Source organism: Pyxicephalus adspersus, chromosome 5 (genome assembly GCF_032062135.1).
Source record: "Pyxicephalus adspersus chromosome 5, UCB_Pads_2.0, whole genome shotgun sequence".
Taxonomy (NCBI): Eukaryota; Metazoa; Chordata; class Amphibia; order Anura; family Pyxicephalidae; genus Pyxicephalus; species Pyxicephalus adspersus.
Genome location: NC_092862.1, coordinates 49140126 through 49154939, shown reverse-complemented (window position 1 = coordinate 49154939; position 14814 = coordinate 49140126). Strand labels below are relative to the sequence as shown.

The 14814-nt window shown below is 41.4% G+C and overlaps 1 protein-coding gene across 4 annotated transcripts in view; it reads left to right on the top strand.

Annotated features, from left to right (window-relative positions):
• Window positions 1-1104: 1104 nt before the first annotated feature.
• The window catches only part of PIEZO2 (piezo type mechanosensitive ion channel component 2), a 216519-nt gene continuing 202809 nt past the window's right edge, over window positions 1105-14814 (top strand). For all 4 annotated transcript variants that reach the window (XM_072411452.1, XM_072411453.1, XM_072411451.1 and 1 more), the window contains exon 1: window positions 1105-1473. In XM_072411452.1, the coding sequence (XP_072267553.1) occupies window positions 1410-1473 (64 nt within the window). In that variant the 5' untranslated portion in view covers window positions 1105-1409. The remainder of the gene's footprint in view (window positions 1474-14814) is intronic.

Here is a 14814-nt window from a genome sequence, read left to right as displayed (position 1 = left end):
CCAGCTTTGGCTCCTCTTGGGGATAAATTTTGGAGAGTGCCTGATATTTCTGGCTGGGCCTTGGATCCCATAGCATGTTTGGAATATAGAAAGAATCATTCCACAGACATAAATTAGACTCTATACCTTCATTTATCAAAGAACTTCAACTGTTTTGTTATGGGAAACCATGATTGCTCCCTTTACTGACCAGAGAAAAAGAACCTTCGCCAAGCGCAAAATTCTGCAAGGCTTTAGCACAAAGGACCCAACTCTGCCTTGGAATTGATGCTCTGGAAATGCAAGGACACTGCTAATAGCTTGCTTCTGAGCGATGCTAACCTGAGTACTTTCTGCCCTTGGGTGGACGTAAAGGTTATGGGAATTCAATAGCTGGTACGCAGCGCTTAGCTTGCTTTTCATTGTGAATAGAATTTGATACCAAGTTCCACAAGTGATGGCATCAGAAGTTGTATGTGGGCTCATCTTCAGATTGCTTCTCCCACTTTGTCTGATGGTTGGTGAGTAATTCCATTCTGTTCATAAATATACCTACACCCCAAAGAATAGCCCTGGCGCCACCAGCATCTAAGTGTGCAGTTTTTAGTGTACAAAATCGAATTCAAATTATAATTTAAAAATAATCAATTCAGAAACGTTTGTTTTTAGTGTTTAAAACACATTTTAATTTGCAGCACTTTTATAAGAAACAATTTATAAAGCTTTAGCTAAGCACTGTCATTTTTAAAATAAATAATTGTCCCTTCTTATTTACAAATAAGGATTCTGATGTGTAATTTATCCTTCATATTGTGAAGAATAAAAAGAAAACTGTTCACCAAGTTCTTTGGATAACTAAATCCAATTGAGATAAAATAATAGTCAGCCCCTTATTGTCCCATCATCCCAGTTTTGTTTCTTTCATGACTTTTATTCTGATATGCAAGCTGAAAATTCTGCAGAATAAGAAAAAAAGCTTTTGCCCATGCAGCAGCTAATAATCAGAGTGTAATGTATATTCCATATGCAGTTGTATCTGTACAGCAGAGGCACAAGGGGTTAAAGTTTGGAGGTGGGACTGACAGACTGGGAGGAAAAGAGTCAGGACAGCAGGGGAAGAGAAGATCGTACACCTTACGGGCTCCAGTGATCCCAGGTTGCCCTGTCTGGCAGTCAGCTCTCCCCCTGGACACAGGCGAGGGGTCCCCTCTGGCAGGTCAGTCGGACTCATGCTGCGCGCAGTCAGCAGTGGAAGGCTGTGGGTAGTCGGTGCGCTCTCTCCGCTCGGACTAGCTGCTCAATGTTGGAGAGGAGCGCAGTGTGAAAAGTTTCGGGGGTCATGTTCCTTGCCTCCCCCCTACTGATCCCACCTATGCCTTGGCAGGGAAAGTGAGCTTCTCTTCTTCGACTAGTTGGATCACACAGAAGTCATGGCATCAGAGGTTATGTGTGGGCTCATCTTTAGATTCCTTCTTCCAGCCTGCCTTCTTGTGGGTGAGTGATAGTGGACTGTATACTTTTCTTCTAATTCATATACTTTTCCCTGTTCTTAATCAGTTCCTATTAGAAATTGCATTCTTATAGTTAGAGGTGGTAAGATCCAAAAAAGATCTCTTATGATCACCTAATCTGAAACCTGTAGGAAACCCGTCACTAAAATCAGTCTGTTGAGGTTGGTTTATAATCCAGATTGTGGAAAGCTTCTCCTAATCATCACTTTCATTCATTTCTGTGATCATAATGCATAGGACAATATTAACCCTGGGCAGTTGTAATAAGGTGTCATATGTACAATGTGTCACTTATCTACTGTTGCTTACTGTAAAGCCAGAAACAAGTGGCAGCCTGTGATATGAGCTAAATTATTTTAGGATCTTTTTGCAGTCATTTACCACTATGAAATGAAACCTGCTTTTTGACTCTTCCAGGGGTAAGCTTCTGCACAGCACTGTATTCCGCTTTATGTCAGTCAGTGTAACAACTTCTAGCTCAGTTTAGAGAAAAGTGAATAAATGGATCCAGACAAGTAATTAGCAATCATCCTCAGAAACATTAATATTTCAGAGAACACTCTCAATTGTTCTAGGATGTGAGGGCTGTAAAGTTAGGCATGGAGCGAGCTAGGAAAGGAGTATAGTGGAAGGCTGGCATGACTGGGCAGACATGGGAGCAGACAGCAGAGGGTTAATTTTCTGATCAAGAACTGCAGAAGGGGAAGGGGGGACTAGGGGGGTAGTGATAGCAGGGGTCAGTGAGAGTTAGAAAGGTCAGGATAAGGAAGTATAGGTCTTTTCACAGGAGACAGCAGTGAGGGAAAAGTTTTCAGCAGACGGGAAAAGTTTTTGCTGGAAAGTTTTTTTTTAAAACATTTTTACAAAAGCAGCTGTTTTGGGGCTTACCTGGTGGCTAGATTAGAGGACCTCCTGAAGCAAATGCGTGACACTGCGGAGTCCCGGGGTCCAGGTTGGCTGCAGGAGCAGGTGAGCTTTGTGCTACAGGGGGTGGCTTCAGTCCCCATGAGAGCCCTCCAGCTGCCTGTGCTCAGCCCTGTCAGGCTGCTGCATCTCGGGAGGCCGGGAAGGAATCTTCGGCCAGGGTGGAGCCCAAGGGGGGTGTAGACAGGGCTGGGGATGCCTGGCCTACCCTCTCCCATCGCGGGAGGAAGATACTGGTCACATCCTTGGTGTTCGCAGCCAGCCTGGGGGATCCAGTGGCTGGGCTGCTGGTGATCTTGGGTGTGCTCGGACTGCTGGGGAAGCTCTGGGAGCCATCCGGTTCAGGAGTCATAGGGCTCCGGGACTAGGGAAGTGGGGACGCTGGGCTCTTTTTCTAATGCTGAGAGGCGTCAAGATGGCAGCGGAGCCAGCTGGCTTTATGGCAGGACGGGGACGTGTGCAGGGCGCACAGAAGATTGCGGCAGAGCAGGTGAGCTCTGCCAAGATGGCGGCCTGGGCCTGTGGGCTCCGGCAAGATAGCGGCCGGGCCTGCAGGCGCCGAAAAAAAAAAGAAGCCGGGCCTTCAGGCTTTGGAAATGCAGTGTAGCTGCCTGTTGGTCCGCAGGCTCAGGTGGTGGGGCAGCTGGATCCATGGCTGCCTGGGCTGCCAGATCGCAGCCTGTAGGCTTGGAGGTCGATAGGTTGCGGCCTGCAGAAGATCCTCCTCGAGTGTGCTGGCTGGTGCCTCGCAGGCTGAAGATGATGTCACAGTGTGGAGCTGGAGGACATCAGTGGTGCTATGTAGCCCCCTAGTGGTGCAGAAGAGGAGTTGTCCGGCTGAGGAACAAGGGTTGTGCGGGCAGGCCCGGGTGACCTGGCTGTGTCAGGCGAGATGGGTGGGGGCTGGGTCCTGGCCTGGCGGGGCTCCTAGAAGATGCTGCTGGTTGCAGCTGGATGTAGGCTCAGCAAGCGGGCAAAGGTCAAGAGTCAGTTTTTCGGAGAGACGCTGGGCCTGCTGCGGCTTGGGGCTCTCCGACACCTTGGGCCTGGGTCAACGGCGATAAGGAGCTGGTTGGCATGCGCTCAGAAGGGGAAGTGTTGCTTCTGTTTTGTTAGGTTTGGAGGGGCATTCTAGTGGTGGGTTGGTACTGAGTGGAGTCCAGGGCAGCTGTTGGTCGGCAGTGTCTGTCCCAGCTGGGCCAGGTGGGGGAAGGGGCAATGGGTTCAGAGAAAGGGGATGTGGGGAGCTGCGTGGAGGAGGTGTTGGATATTAAGCAGCCGGAGCCCCTCGGTGATGGTGCAGGGTCCACTAGTGGCCAGGTAAGTGTGGGTGACACAGCCAAGGGAGAGGTGTATGTTTGTTTGGAGGGCCCGCTATGGGCTCAGTTGAAGTGCGGGAAAAGAATTGGCATGGGGAAATTGTGGATATTTTCTCGTTGTTGCTGTTAGAGCACTTTAACCTGGATCATGGTTTTGATAAGTGGAAGAAGGGGGAGATGGAACAGCAGCGTGTTAGGGTGATTCCCAGGACATTTGCCAATTGGCTGTAGGCGTTTGCCATATTAGCTAGTGTTATTGGGGAGAAGGTGCCGGAGCATTGCTAGAAGCCATAGGAAAGGCACACAGGGTGTATGAGGGGCTGGCGTGGCAGGCATGATGAACAGTTCAGGCAGCGCAAGGCTATCAGGCCATCAGTTCACTGCGACCATAAAGACATCAGTCTTTGGATGAAGTTGATGACACCGGAGAGAGTGTTAAGTTCCCCCTTTCTTGGGGGGCCAGGGGTCATGTCCCCTTGGGGTCTCTGGCCCCCAGAAAAAAGGGTGTTGGCAGTTAAACGAGGTACTTGCAGATTTGACGCAGCCTGTCGCTTCGGGCATGAGTGTTCAGGGTGCAGGGGGGGGGCCCACAGCCTGACTAGGTGTTTTAGGCACAGGAAGGGGGGGTCCAGTGACCTCGCTGGAAAAAGGGAGGACGCTGGTGATGGTAGAAAGGATGGTCCTCTTTCTAAATATATATCCGGATAGGGCTGTGGCGCGCTTGTTTGAGTTGGGTTTCAGGGAGGGATTTTGAATTCCTTGCTCGATGGAATCCCTGCCACCTTGGGCACGGAATCTGAAGTCGGCCTTGGAGTGGCCGGAAGTGGTAACAGCAAAAATTGGTTGAAGTGGTAACAGCAAAAAGTTCAGTTGGGGAGGATTGGGGGGGGGGGGGGGGGCATTCATGGAGCCTCCAGTAGAGGGTTTGTGTCTCCTTTGAGAGTGGTTCCCCAAAAAAAGTCGAACAAGTTCAGGCTCATACTTTACTTGTCCTATCCTCTAGGGGGCTCCGTCAATGTGGCCATTGACCTGGAACAATGCTCCTTGTCATAAACTTCCTTTGATTGTGCACTCAAGTGGGTTCAGCGTTATGGCAAAGACCGATATTGAGGAGGTGTTTCAGCTGGTGCTGGTTTTTTGGTGTATGGCAGGGAGCATTTTATGTGGACAGGTGTTTGCCTATGGGTTGCGCATTGCGCACTCTTTGAAACCTTCAGTACGTTTTTGGAGTGGGTGGTGAAGGATGTGACGGAAGTCCCGTCTGTCCTTTACTATCTGGACGATTTCCTGTATATTGGCCCGGCCAATTCATCGGTTTGTCGGGTACTGTTGGGGTCATTGCGCAAAGGTTTGGGGTTCCATTGGCAGCTGACAAGACTGAAGGGTTAACTACGGAATTGGCCTTCCTGGGTATTGTAATTGACACTGAGGCTCTGGAGTGCAGGTTGCCAGAGGATAAGGTGCATGGGTTGCTGGATGACGTGGTTAAGGCAAGTACGAGAAGGAAAATGCATGGATATTTGCTAGGCGGTTGGCGGCTGCTACTGCGAGAATTCTGCGCCCTACGCACTTTATTCGGCTGAATAAAGAGCTGAGGGGAGATTTAGAAGTGTGGCGTGAATTTCTAGAAGGTTACAGTGGGCGATCGGTGTGGATGGAAGGGCCGGTGGTCAGTGCTGAGCTGGAACCGTTTACTGATGCAGCATAGGGCGTTGGTTATGGTGCTTTTTTGCAAGGTGAGTGGAGTGCAGAGGCATGGCCTGAGGAATGGGTCAAAGTGGGCCTGACATCTAATCTAATCTAATTTCCAATAGTGGTGGCGATGGAAATCTGAGGTTGAACATAGCGATGGGGATGGTACATGTGCCAGGTGTGGAAAATAACATTGCGGATGCCTTATCCCGATTTCAGTGGGATCGGTTCCGGCAGTTGGCGCCAGGAGCGACCCGGCATGGAGTTGGTTGTCCGCCAGGATTTTGGGGATCACATCGGATTCCTAGCGGGTATGGTTCGGCAGTCTGTGAGTCAGTCTACATGAGCAGCTTACTCGGCGGTGTGGGCTGACTGGTGAGGGTGTTGAGTGTAACAGGAGCAATTTGTTATTGTACTTTCTGTGTTGGTGTTTTGAAGTCGGGTGTCTGTATCGGTGGTTAATCAGATATTGGCTGAGTAGGTATTTCTGTTTAAATTGTTGGGTTTAAAAGTCGTCAGTAAAGAGTTTGTGGAGAGACAGGTTCTCAAGGGGTATAGGAGGGGGCGTAAGGTAATGGATATAAGGAGGCCGGTGTTGTTCCCTGTTTTGAGTGGTGTGTTGGGGTGGTTGGGGGAGGTTTGATCCTCCAGGTTTGAGTCTCTGCTGTTTAGGGCAGTCTTTGTGATAGCCTTTTTTGGTGCTATGCGAATAGGAGAACTAGTGAGCCCGGCGGTTATTCGGCCGGTTGGGGGGGTTGCAGGTGCGAGAAGTGTTTTGGCACAGTAATAGGTAGGGGTTTTAGTGTGGAACTGCCGAAAGTTGATGGGGGTGTGGCTTGCCCTGTGTCAGCTGTGGGGGATTTTTTGCGGGTGCAGCCTGTGGGGGAAGGCCCGTTGGTTTGTGATGTCCGGTTGGTTGGTGTTGTTGTGGTGCTTTGTTATGCAAGTCTGTGGAGTTATGTTTTGCCGCAGTCATGTTTCTCTACCCTAAGCACAATAGAGAGCTATGGATTATTCAGTGGAGGCTTGACTAATTGCTTTCCTTGTTTTATTGTGGAACAACACTTTATATAACGACACGCTGTTTAAAATAAATTTCCAAAATAGAGTTACCAAGCAGTTATGTGTTTGGCAAAGCCAAGGGTGAATCCCTGAAAACAGCTTGAATTTCTGGTAAATGTAGAGCAGCTGGATGGATGGCGTTTGGAGATGGCCAAGGTGCAAGAAATGGAATTAAGTGTAGCATAATAGATACATTAGTTATTTTAAGATCTTCATTTTTGTTTCTTTTTTCTTATGTTTGGAATAATACATCCTAAAGCAATGGTTTAAAGTCAAGGTACTGCATAAATGGTGTACGTCTCCTCTGTTTTAGTGCATTTTTCCAGCCTATATATTATATATCTATGTTCACTTTATATTCTTTTAGGACAGGTATAAAAAACTGTAATTGTATTTGCCTTAAAAAGGGTGAACTGCGACCCAATGAAAAGTTGGGCATTATGTAGAACTACCTTATTTTTTAAATATTTTAGAATGCTACATTTTATATTGATATAGCCAATACCTCTCTTAATGAGCATCCAGGACCATGACCATTGGAGGTGTGCAAGGAACACCTGTTTTTCCATATAGATCACTCTATATTCTAGATATTTTAGATTTTACTAATTTACATTTAGATTGTTAAAACCCAATTCACTTCAATAAACAAATAGCATTTAACAGGCATTTCATTTAGTAATTTTTCCTATACATAATTGGATGTTTGATGCAAATGCAATATTTAACTCCTAGAGAATCTCTAATTTAAGTACATAACCCCTAAGTCAATATGAAAAATTATATTTTGCTTCTTTCCTACCAAAATAAAATGGTACTACAGCTGAAGTGCTAATAGATTGTAAGCTCCTTTGTCCAGATTAAAAAAATAAAATTATTTTTTAATTTGCATTTAACATGAACAAGAACTCTTACAAAGCTGATACAAAGCTGTTGGATTTGTTGTTGAATTATGGACACATGACAATATCATGGTGAATTATTAATACAGAGTAAGTTTGGTAACTGGGAGGGCTATTCTTCTGCTTTGTAACAAAAAACGCTCAGCACACTGAGATCAACATCTGTATTGTCGCTTCAGGCAATGTGTGGTCAGCGGTTTCAGGTTTTGCCTGCTGACTGCACATTTTTAGCCATAGTAAGAGTTGCATTGGACTGAAGAGCAGCTGTGGACTTCCTAAGTTTTTACTTTCTTGTCTGCTGTATTTTTATCTTTTAGACCTGTATACGGGGTCACTGAGGATGTTTGGTTTACCAGGGCAAGGAAATGTTTTTGCAGTATCAAAACGATTCAAAAAAAAATGTTGAAGATATGTGATTATGAACTCAGAATCCTAATTTGGATTAAATCGTGGCCATTGGCATGGTGTACAGTTGTAAAGGAGTTGTATCTGGGTGTGCTGGGACTTCTGGCTCTTCAGCATCTGGATAGCAGCTGTTTGGCTTTTCCTACATTTGATGACAAGCTGTTCTTGCCTGCATTGAGTTTTTAGTCATTTAACTGTCTGCAGTATTCCAAGGACAAATATCTATCTATAGTCCTTCCTCCATCACAATTTAAAATCTTGCAAAATGCATTAGCAGATGGATAGGTCAAATAAAAAGTTCCTTTGCTAAAACATTGATTTTGTGCATGCTTCCTTTATAACATTTAGGACAATTCTAACGTAAAATGCAAAACCATTACAGTGGTTTTGAGAGTTTTATTTATTATCAATATAATTTCACAGCTGGCCTTGCTATACAAAATTTGACTAGTTACATAGTTAAGTAAAGAAAATAAAAACATGAAGAAATTACACATCAGGGTTACTCACTGCAGTGAATGCTTTGTTTGGGTTTACTGGGTCTATGTCAAGTAAACATGGTTTACAATGACAAAATACATTACCAGGTTTAACAAGAGCCAGATGAAATATTTGTATCTAATCTTATTGCATTATATTAACACCATTACAAGCCTAATATAACATCCAGCAAGTAACATGATTTGATTTCCAGCATTGTTGGCTATTACACCATCAGTGTTATGATTGTGAATTAAACCATATAGTAGAATAAAGGCTCCTGTTCATCAACAAGCACTTCTGAAAGGTTTGAGGTGTGCTGCAAGATGTTAAACACATTTTCATTGGCAATTTATCACAAACAAAGCAATTAGGAATGTATGCTTTTTGAAATGTTTTTGTCATGAATAAAGTGGGGAAAATTAAAATAAAGTTGCTGTTTCTAAAAAATTAGATAGTTTGCAGGAAGAATAGGATTTAAAAAAGGCAGTTTTGTGTTTTGTTTTTTTTTGATAGACAAACATGTTTTTGTTTTATGCCACAGAAATAGATAGAACACAAAAACCCACAACAGTTTCATCTTGTTGCTAAAGACCATAAAGGTTACAAAGGAAGTGCCATTGGTGGCAATCAGTGAGTTCTTTAATACATTTTACCCCTTTATACTACATCTTTAAACCAGATATCCAGCTGACTGGGATCTAGTGCTTTTTAAAGTATCATTCCCTTTGTTTTAGTAATAGTTGGAGCCTTGTGGGCTAGAGTATTCTCTGGCTTATTTTGTGTCTTAGATACACATTACAATCATCAAGATCTCGCTGCCATAATTACCAACTCCATCTCTTGTCTTTGGAGTTTTTGGTGTCCCCCCCACCCACTTTTGTGTGTTCCCATATTTCCTATTGGATGGCTAGAGTAAAAATACATTTTAAAAGAATCCAACAGGGAGAGTGTGAACCATAATGGTCACCGCTGTTGTGCAAATTCAAGAAATCAAGAACACCCACCCCACCTTCATAGAAAGATTTTCCTAATTGTCTGGTAGCCTCCCAGCAGTTACCAGAAGGGTCATCATCAGATCTGGGTTCACCAGCATTTTAGAGGTTAACAAGTATATAAATCTATTAAACAATTGGGAGATAGATTCCATAATATTTTTTTTTTCTGTTAACCCCCACCCTCCCCAAAGGTTGACAGTTATAAAGTCATATCATCCAGGAAATTTACAAAATGATGTGTAATTGTATGCAAGGCAATGCTAAAATGAGTCACCCCATGGTCCAGGCAGTCATTCAATGGTGGTCATTCTCCGGGATGGCATAGTTGAGCCTTCTATGACATCATTGCATTTGCAGAATGCTGATTTTCATGCCACAGTGTGCTCAGATTTGAGGAAATGCACATACATTGGGAAGTTTAGAAATGTCAGTTAAGACGATGCCACTGTTTATTTAATAATCCAGTCAGTTTTCATTTAATGTAATGTACCATTTTTCCATGCTATCATGGATGCACCATTACTTTATGTCTCTGAAATGGGCTTTTCAAGCTGAAAACAATAATTGATATCAAGTTACAACAATACACATATCTGTTAGCCTGAAATTAGAAAATGATGATACATGAGCTGACTTACTCTAAGACACCACATAAATATAACATATTTACTATATTCTGTGAGTACATCTAAATTTAGAACCCAAGAAAGCTGCATCTCATCCACTGGTCTTTCCCTGCTCGCTGCACAGTTTAAGTGCTGTGTGTATAAATGATTATATTCAAATTGTAAGAGAATATTTAGATGGATAAAGTGCAATGGTCAAAATATAGTCACACAAAATACTGCAATTATTCGGCAAATGTTTCATCATAAATTGATTTATATTGACATTGGACTGCTTGGCATAGAATAGTGGAGTTGTTTTTACATTATCATCACACGCTGGTTATGGTTAGGATTGGTCAGATGTCATATCCTTTCCTTCCTTTGCTTCTCTTCTAAGGTGGATTATGGCAACATTTATATACATGTATATTCCCTTATAAATGCTAGTCTGCAGCAAGCTCATATGATATCTATAATAATATTTCAAACTAAAATTGGTTAAAAGATAGTTTTTGCATGCAGTGCCTAAAACTGAAAGTGATTTCTTATTACCAATCCTGAGACTGACCGGGATATCAAATACAGTTGGCTACTGTTCTAATAAATAAAGAATAACTGATAAAATATAATGCATGATCATGCATGACATAGAGTGCATGAACTTTAAAGCAAGAAGGGTAACAGAGGCACTGTTTTTGGGATAGATGACTAATGCAGAAAGTAACTCAAGTCTGACTTCCCTGCAACAATCAATCTTTGTGCAGTCACATTTACATAAGCCAGCACATTGAAATATTTCAGAGCAGTGTAACTGTTACTGTCACAGTATTTTGTACAGTATAAATGTTACGCACTTCTCTTTTCAAATGTAAATGCATCATCTATTTACTCATTCATACATTTGTGTTTTAACAAGGTTGTACTACCTATATTGTAAAGCGATGATGTACATGCAGACAGAGGCTTCCTGTAACATCTGCTGCTTTCCTTTAAATATTTGTCTGGACAGTGTGTTGTGTTGGTGCCTGCAGCTGATATAGTAGGCTAAAAGTCTCCACCTTCCCATAAGTCAGGGTGCAGCTACAAGATAAGGCTGCAAGGCAGATTGTTGTATGGATACTGTTACAGAATGCAAAAAAATGCATCACAGAAAAGTCCCAGTTTAGAAATAGTTTTTTGCTGCAATACTGATAACCAGCAATTTCACAAAATAGCTTATATTTGCTTTGGAGGTAAATTAGGTGCTAAGGGATTTAAACACAATCTTATATTAGTTTAGCATTAAGTTTGATTAAATGGGTGTAACGAAGTGGTACTGTAGTATGAATGATTGGATATATATCTTACTTACTGGCAAACATGGATCTGTATATTTGATTAAAATGCATGTGTTTTTTTGCATATTTTTGTATATGCATATATACAATGTGAAAACTACCATCCCTAAAATTATGCCAAAGAATTCACCAGTCTAAGTACACATAGGTCACACATCTCATACAAGAACTTCTGAAAGTCCAACATTTGTTCTTCTTGCCTTTAAAGTAACATTGTTTAGCAGTTTCTTCCTTCTGTTATATAGGGGGCAACATATAATCCTTTTTTTGGTTTTCTCTAAGTAGGTATTTACTGTACACTACCTCACCCCACAATTCCTGCCACCTTGGACATCTGGCTTGGCAATAGGTTACTTGGGCACTTCATTTTAGGAGGTCAGGAGGATTATGTAGGCCAGCCTTTCTCGATCATTTTAATATTAAAAAAAACTTTCAGGGACTCCTATTGTGATAACCATATCTACAGCTCACGGTACATTAGTGTGGCCAGTGGGAAGAATGTCAAATTTATAGATAAGCCAAAAAGATCATTGGAGTCAGGGGTAACTGGCCTGAAAGGTACAAATTGCTCAAGGAACCCCTAGCAACCTTTGGAGGGGCTGTAGGGTTCCATATATATACTCATAGCCTGAAGTTTAATTTTTAATGTTTTCAATGGCTAATTGGGTAGGTAGGTAGGTATAACAGTGGGAACAAGTACATTTTAGTGCTAGCTGTTTATCATCTAGCCTACCTGGTATAGTTAGCACCCATTACAAGTTAATTGCTACACTTTTTTCAGTATAACTACTAAATATACAAGGTGATCAAACAGCAAATAAGAGAAATATTTTATAGTGGAAAAGTAAAATTCTGCTTTATTTTTTATACAGTAGAGTATTTATTTAAAAAGCATCATATGCAACATTCACCAAACAAATCACTGTACTTTAAAGCATGCAGATCAGAAAGATTCACCTGCAGTAAATATTTGGTGTTTGCCACATTCTCTGCTTTTTAAATATTCCTCATAATGTGAGCGCACAACCACCAAAATTCATTTATCATTGCCTTTTGTGACTTTTTAGACCAGGAGAGTTGCATGTTTGTGTGTCCAATACAATAGGTTCCTGCCTTCTATACCAGCATTCACATTGTGCACCCAATCTCCTTTTTGTCTGTAACTTGTTCATCTGTTTTTTCAATGCACTGCAAAATCAACATCTTTCTTTTTTTGTTATTTTACAATAAATGTTTTGTGTGGCAGGATGCCTTATATTCAATAACAAATTCATGTTGCAACTATTTGTTTAATTTTTAGACACATCAATACCTTAAGGACTAATTCACACTGGCAGTGAGGTTGTAGTGCATTACCGCTTCTTTATGACAGGAAATACTGCTGCTTATAGGGACACTGCATTTAGCGTCTCCCTGTTGCAGCCCCCATAGGGAATGAATAGGGGCTGCAGTGAGCAGTACTAATACTGTCGCCAGCTGTCAAATGTGCAGACGCCAGTTTTTTTTTTTTTTTGAACCAGCTCTGTTGGGTGAGTGCTTGGGCAGCTGGCAAGGTTCGAGCAGTGGGGAGCCATTTGAAATCACGCTTTGAGGAATCAGGTGTGACCCTGCCATAAATGTATTTAAATTGGTAAGAAAAATAATAAAGACATTATTTTCATAACATAATTAGGATATTGCAAAAAAAAATATTTATGCTTCTGGTAATATTTGGAGTGTCACCTATCACAATAAACCATCTATCTACAGGAGCTATAGCTACCCCATTATTAAACAAGTGATATGCACTCAGAGTAGTTATTATGCTGTTATTGCTTTCATAAAGGCTGTGCTTGCAAGTGTATTGATCTGCTGAATTCTATTTCCTTAGTGTGGAGGTTTTATGGGTTGTCTTTTGAATAGCTTCTGTTCAGATGAATGGTTCTCTTCTGTGCCTGTAGGTTTTTATTTGGTATATTTTGTACAAACCTATGAACTGAAAATATGCAATACTTCCATGGAGTTTAGCAGATTTTTTAAGGTCACTTGAGCACAGATAATGTTACGTGTGTACCGGTTAGATAGCACACAACTATATAATGTTGTGTAAAGGAATAATAATGGCAATATACAAACAACATAATGCATTGTATTAGAATCTTGCATAGATGCTTAAAACCTACTCCCAAGATTCAATGCCCCTAAAATATTATGCTATACTGTGTAATTTTGCAGCTTATATCTATAGTATTGTTAGTAATGATCTGCATACATTGATACTGCTGAGAACAGGCGAGTTTATTGTGGTTTCTAGATGTGATTAAGCATTCAAGATAAGTCAGTCTACATTTTTAGCAGTTATACATATAATCAATACAAAGAGTAACCTGAAGCTCTGATATCTCTAAATACATATAAAGGCATTGGGATTCAAAACCTTCAATTTTTCAAGGTTTACCAAGCTATTACTTGTTTTGGGAGTTTTAGTATTTATATTTATTTATACTATTTATATAAACTTTACAAATACACCTATGACAGAGGAATAGGGTAGCATTTATCTAGGTATGCTTTCTTTAAGACCATAAAAGAAGCTGTTGGCTTCTGTCTTTTCCCTTCTGTTTGAAAGTTATTAAAGAGCCAATCTAAGTAAGTTTGGTATATAAATTTGTGATTGATCTACATTTACCTAACAAGCACCTAACTCAAACCTTTTACTTTTATATTTCTATAAATTGTGATATATAAACAGGCACATCTGCTCCGGAGTAGCAACTCTCCATCCACCTCATTTACCTATATTCTAAGCACGAAAAATAAAATAGTACATAGATACCACCCATTACCTGCATACTATTAGTACATTACTATACAGCCATAAAAATCCAGAGCCAAGCATATGACAACTGAAATTATAAATTGGATAGCTACAAATATTTATTTGATCAGTGAGCCTTGCCTTTGTCTATCCCTGACCAGTACCTTAACACTTTAGGTAGAATTACTACTATAATATAAGAAATCTCATAATCATAGATCATTGGGCACACCTACTTTTTGTGTTATCCTTCCTTATCTTACCTATCTTTATTATGCACCCCATTGCCTATCATGACAGTATCTAAAAGAAACACATAATTGCTACATAATTGATCAGGTAAAAACACAGTAAAATTTTATGGTTCAAGGGCCAATAAAATTTTATTCAATGCTTACGTCAATCCCCGATTTTTCATTGGTAAATCGATCAATATGATGCACCCCATTGCCCTTTATTATTTGGTGGCTGGCATCAAATCTTTGAGTATTCTTTCCCCTTGACTAGGATGGGCTTCAATAGTCAACACGCAGACAAAACATTACAGTTCAGTTACCCTAGATTTTGTACAACAACCAAAATGTAATAATAGATGCTAATTAAATAAAGTGGAACTAAACCTTTAAGGAAAAATAATTGCAACCAGGCAGGTCATAAATTGCAGGGGGGACAGGGGATGTCTCTTGCAATAAAATAAAGTCCCTGCCTAATCAGGATTTTTTTTTTTTGGGGGGGGGGGGGTGGTTATTTGAGAGTACTCCAACTCCCTATTCTATGGAATTCCCTTCCCTGTCCAATGA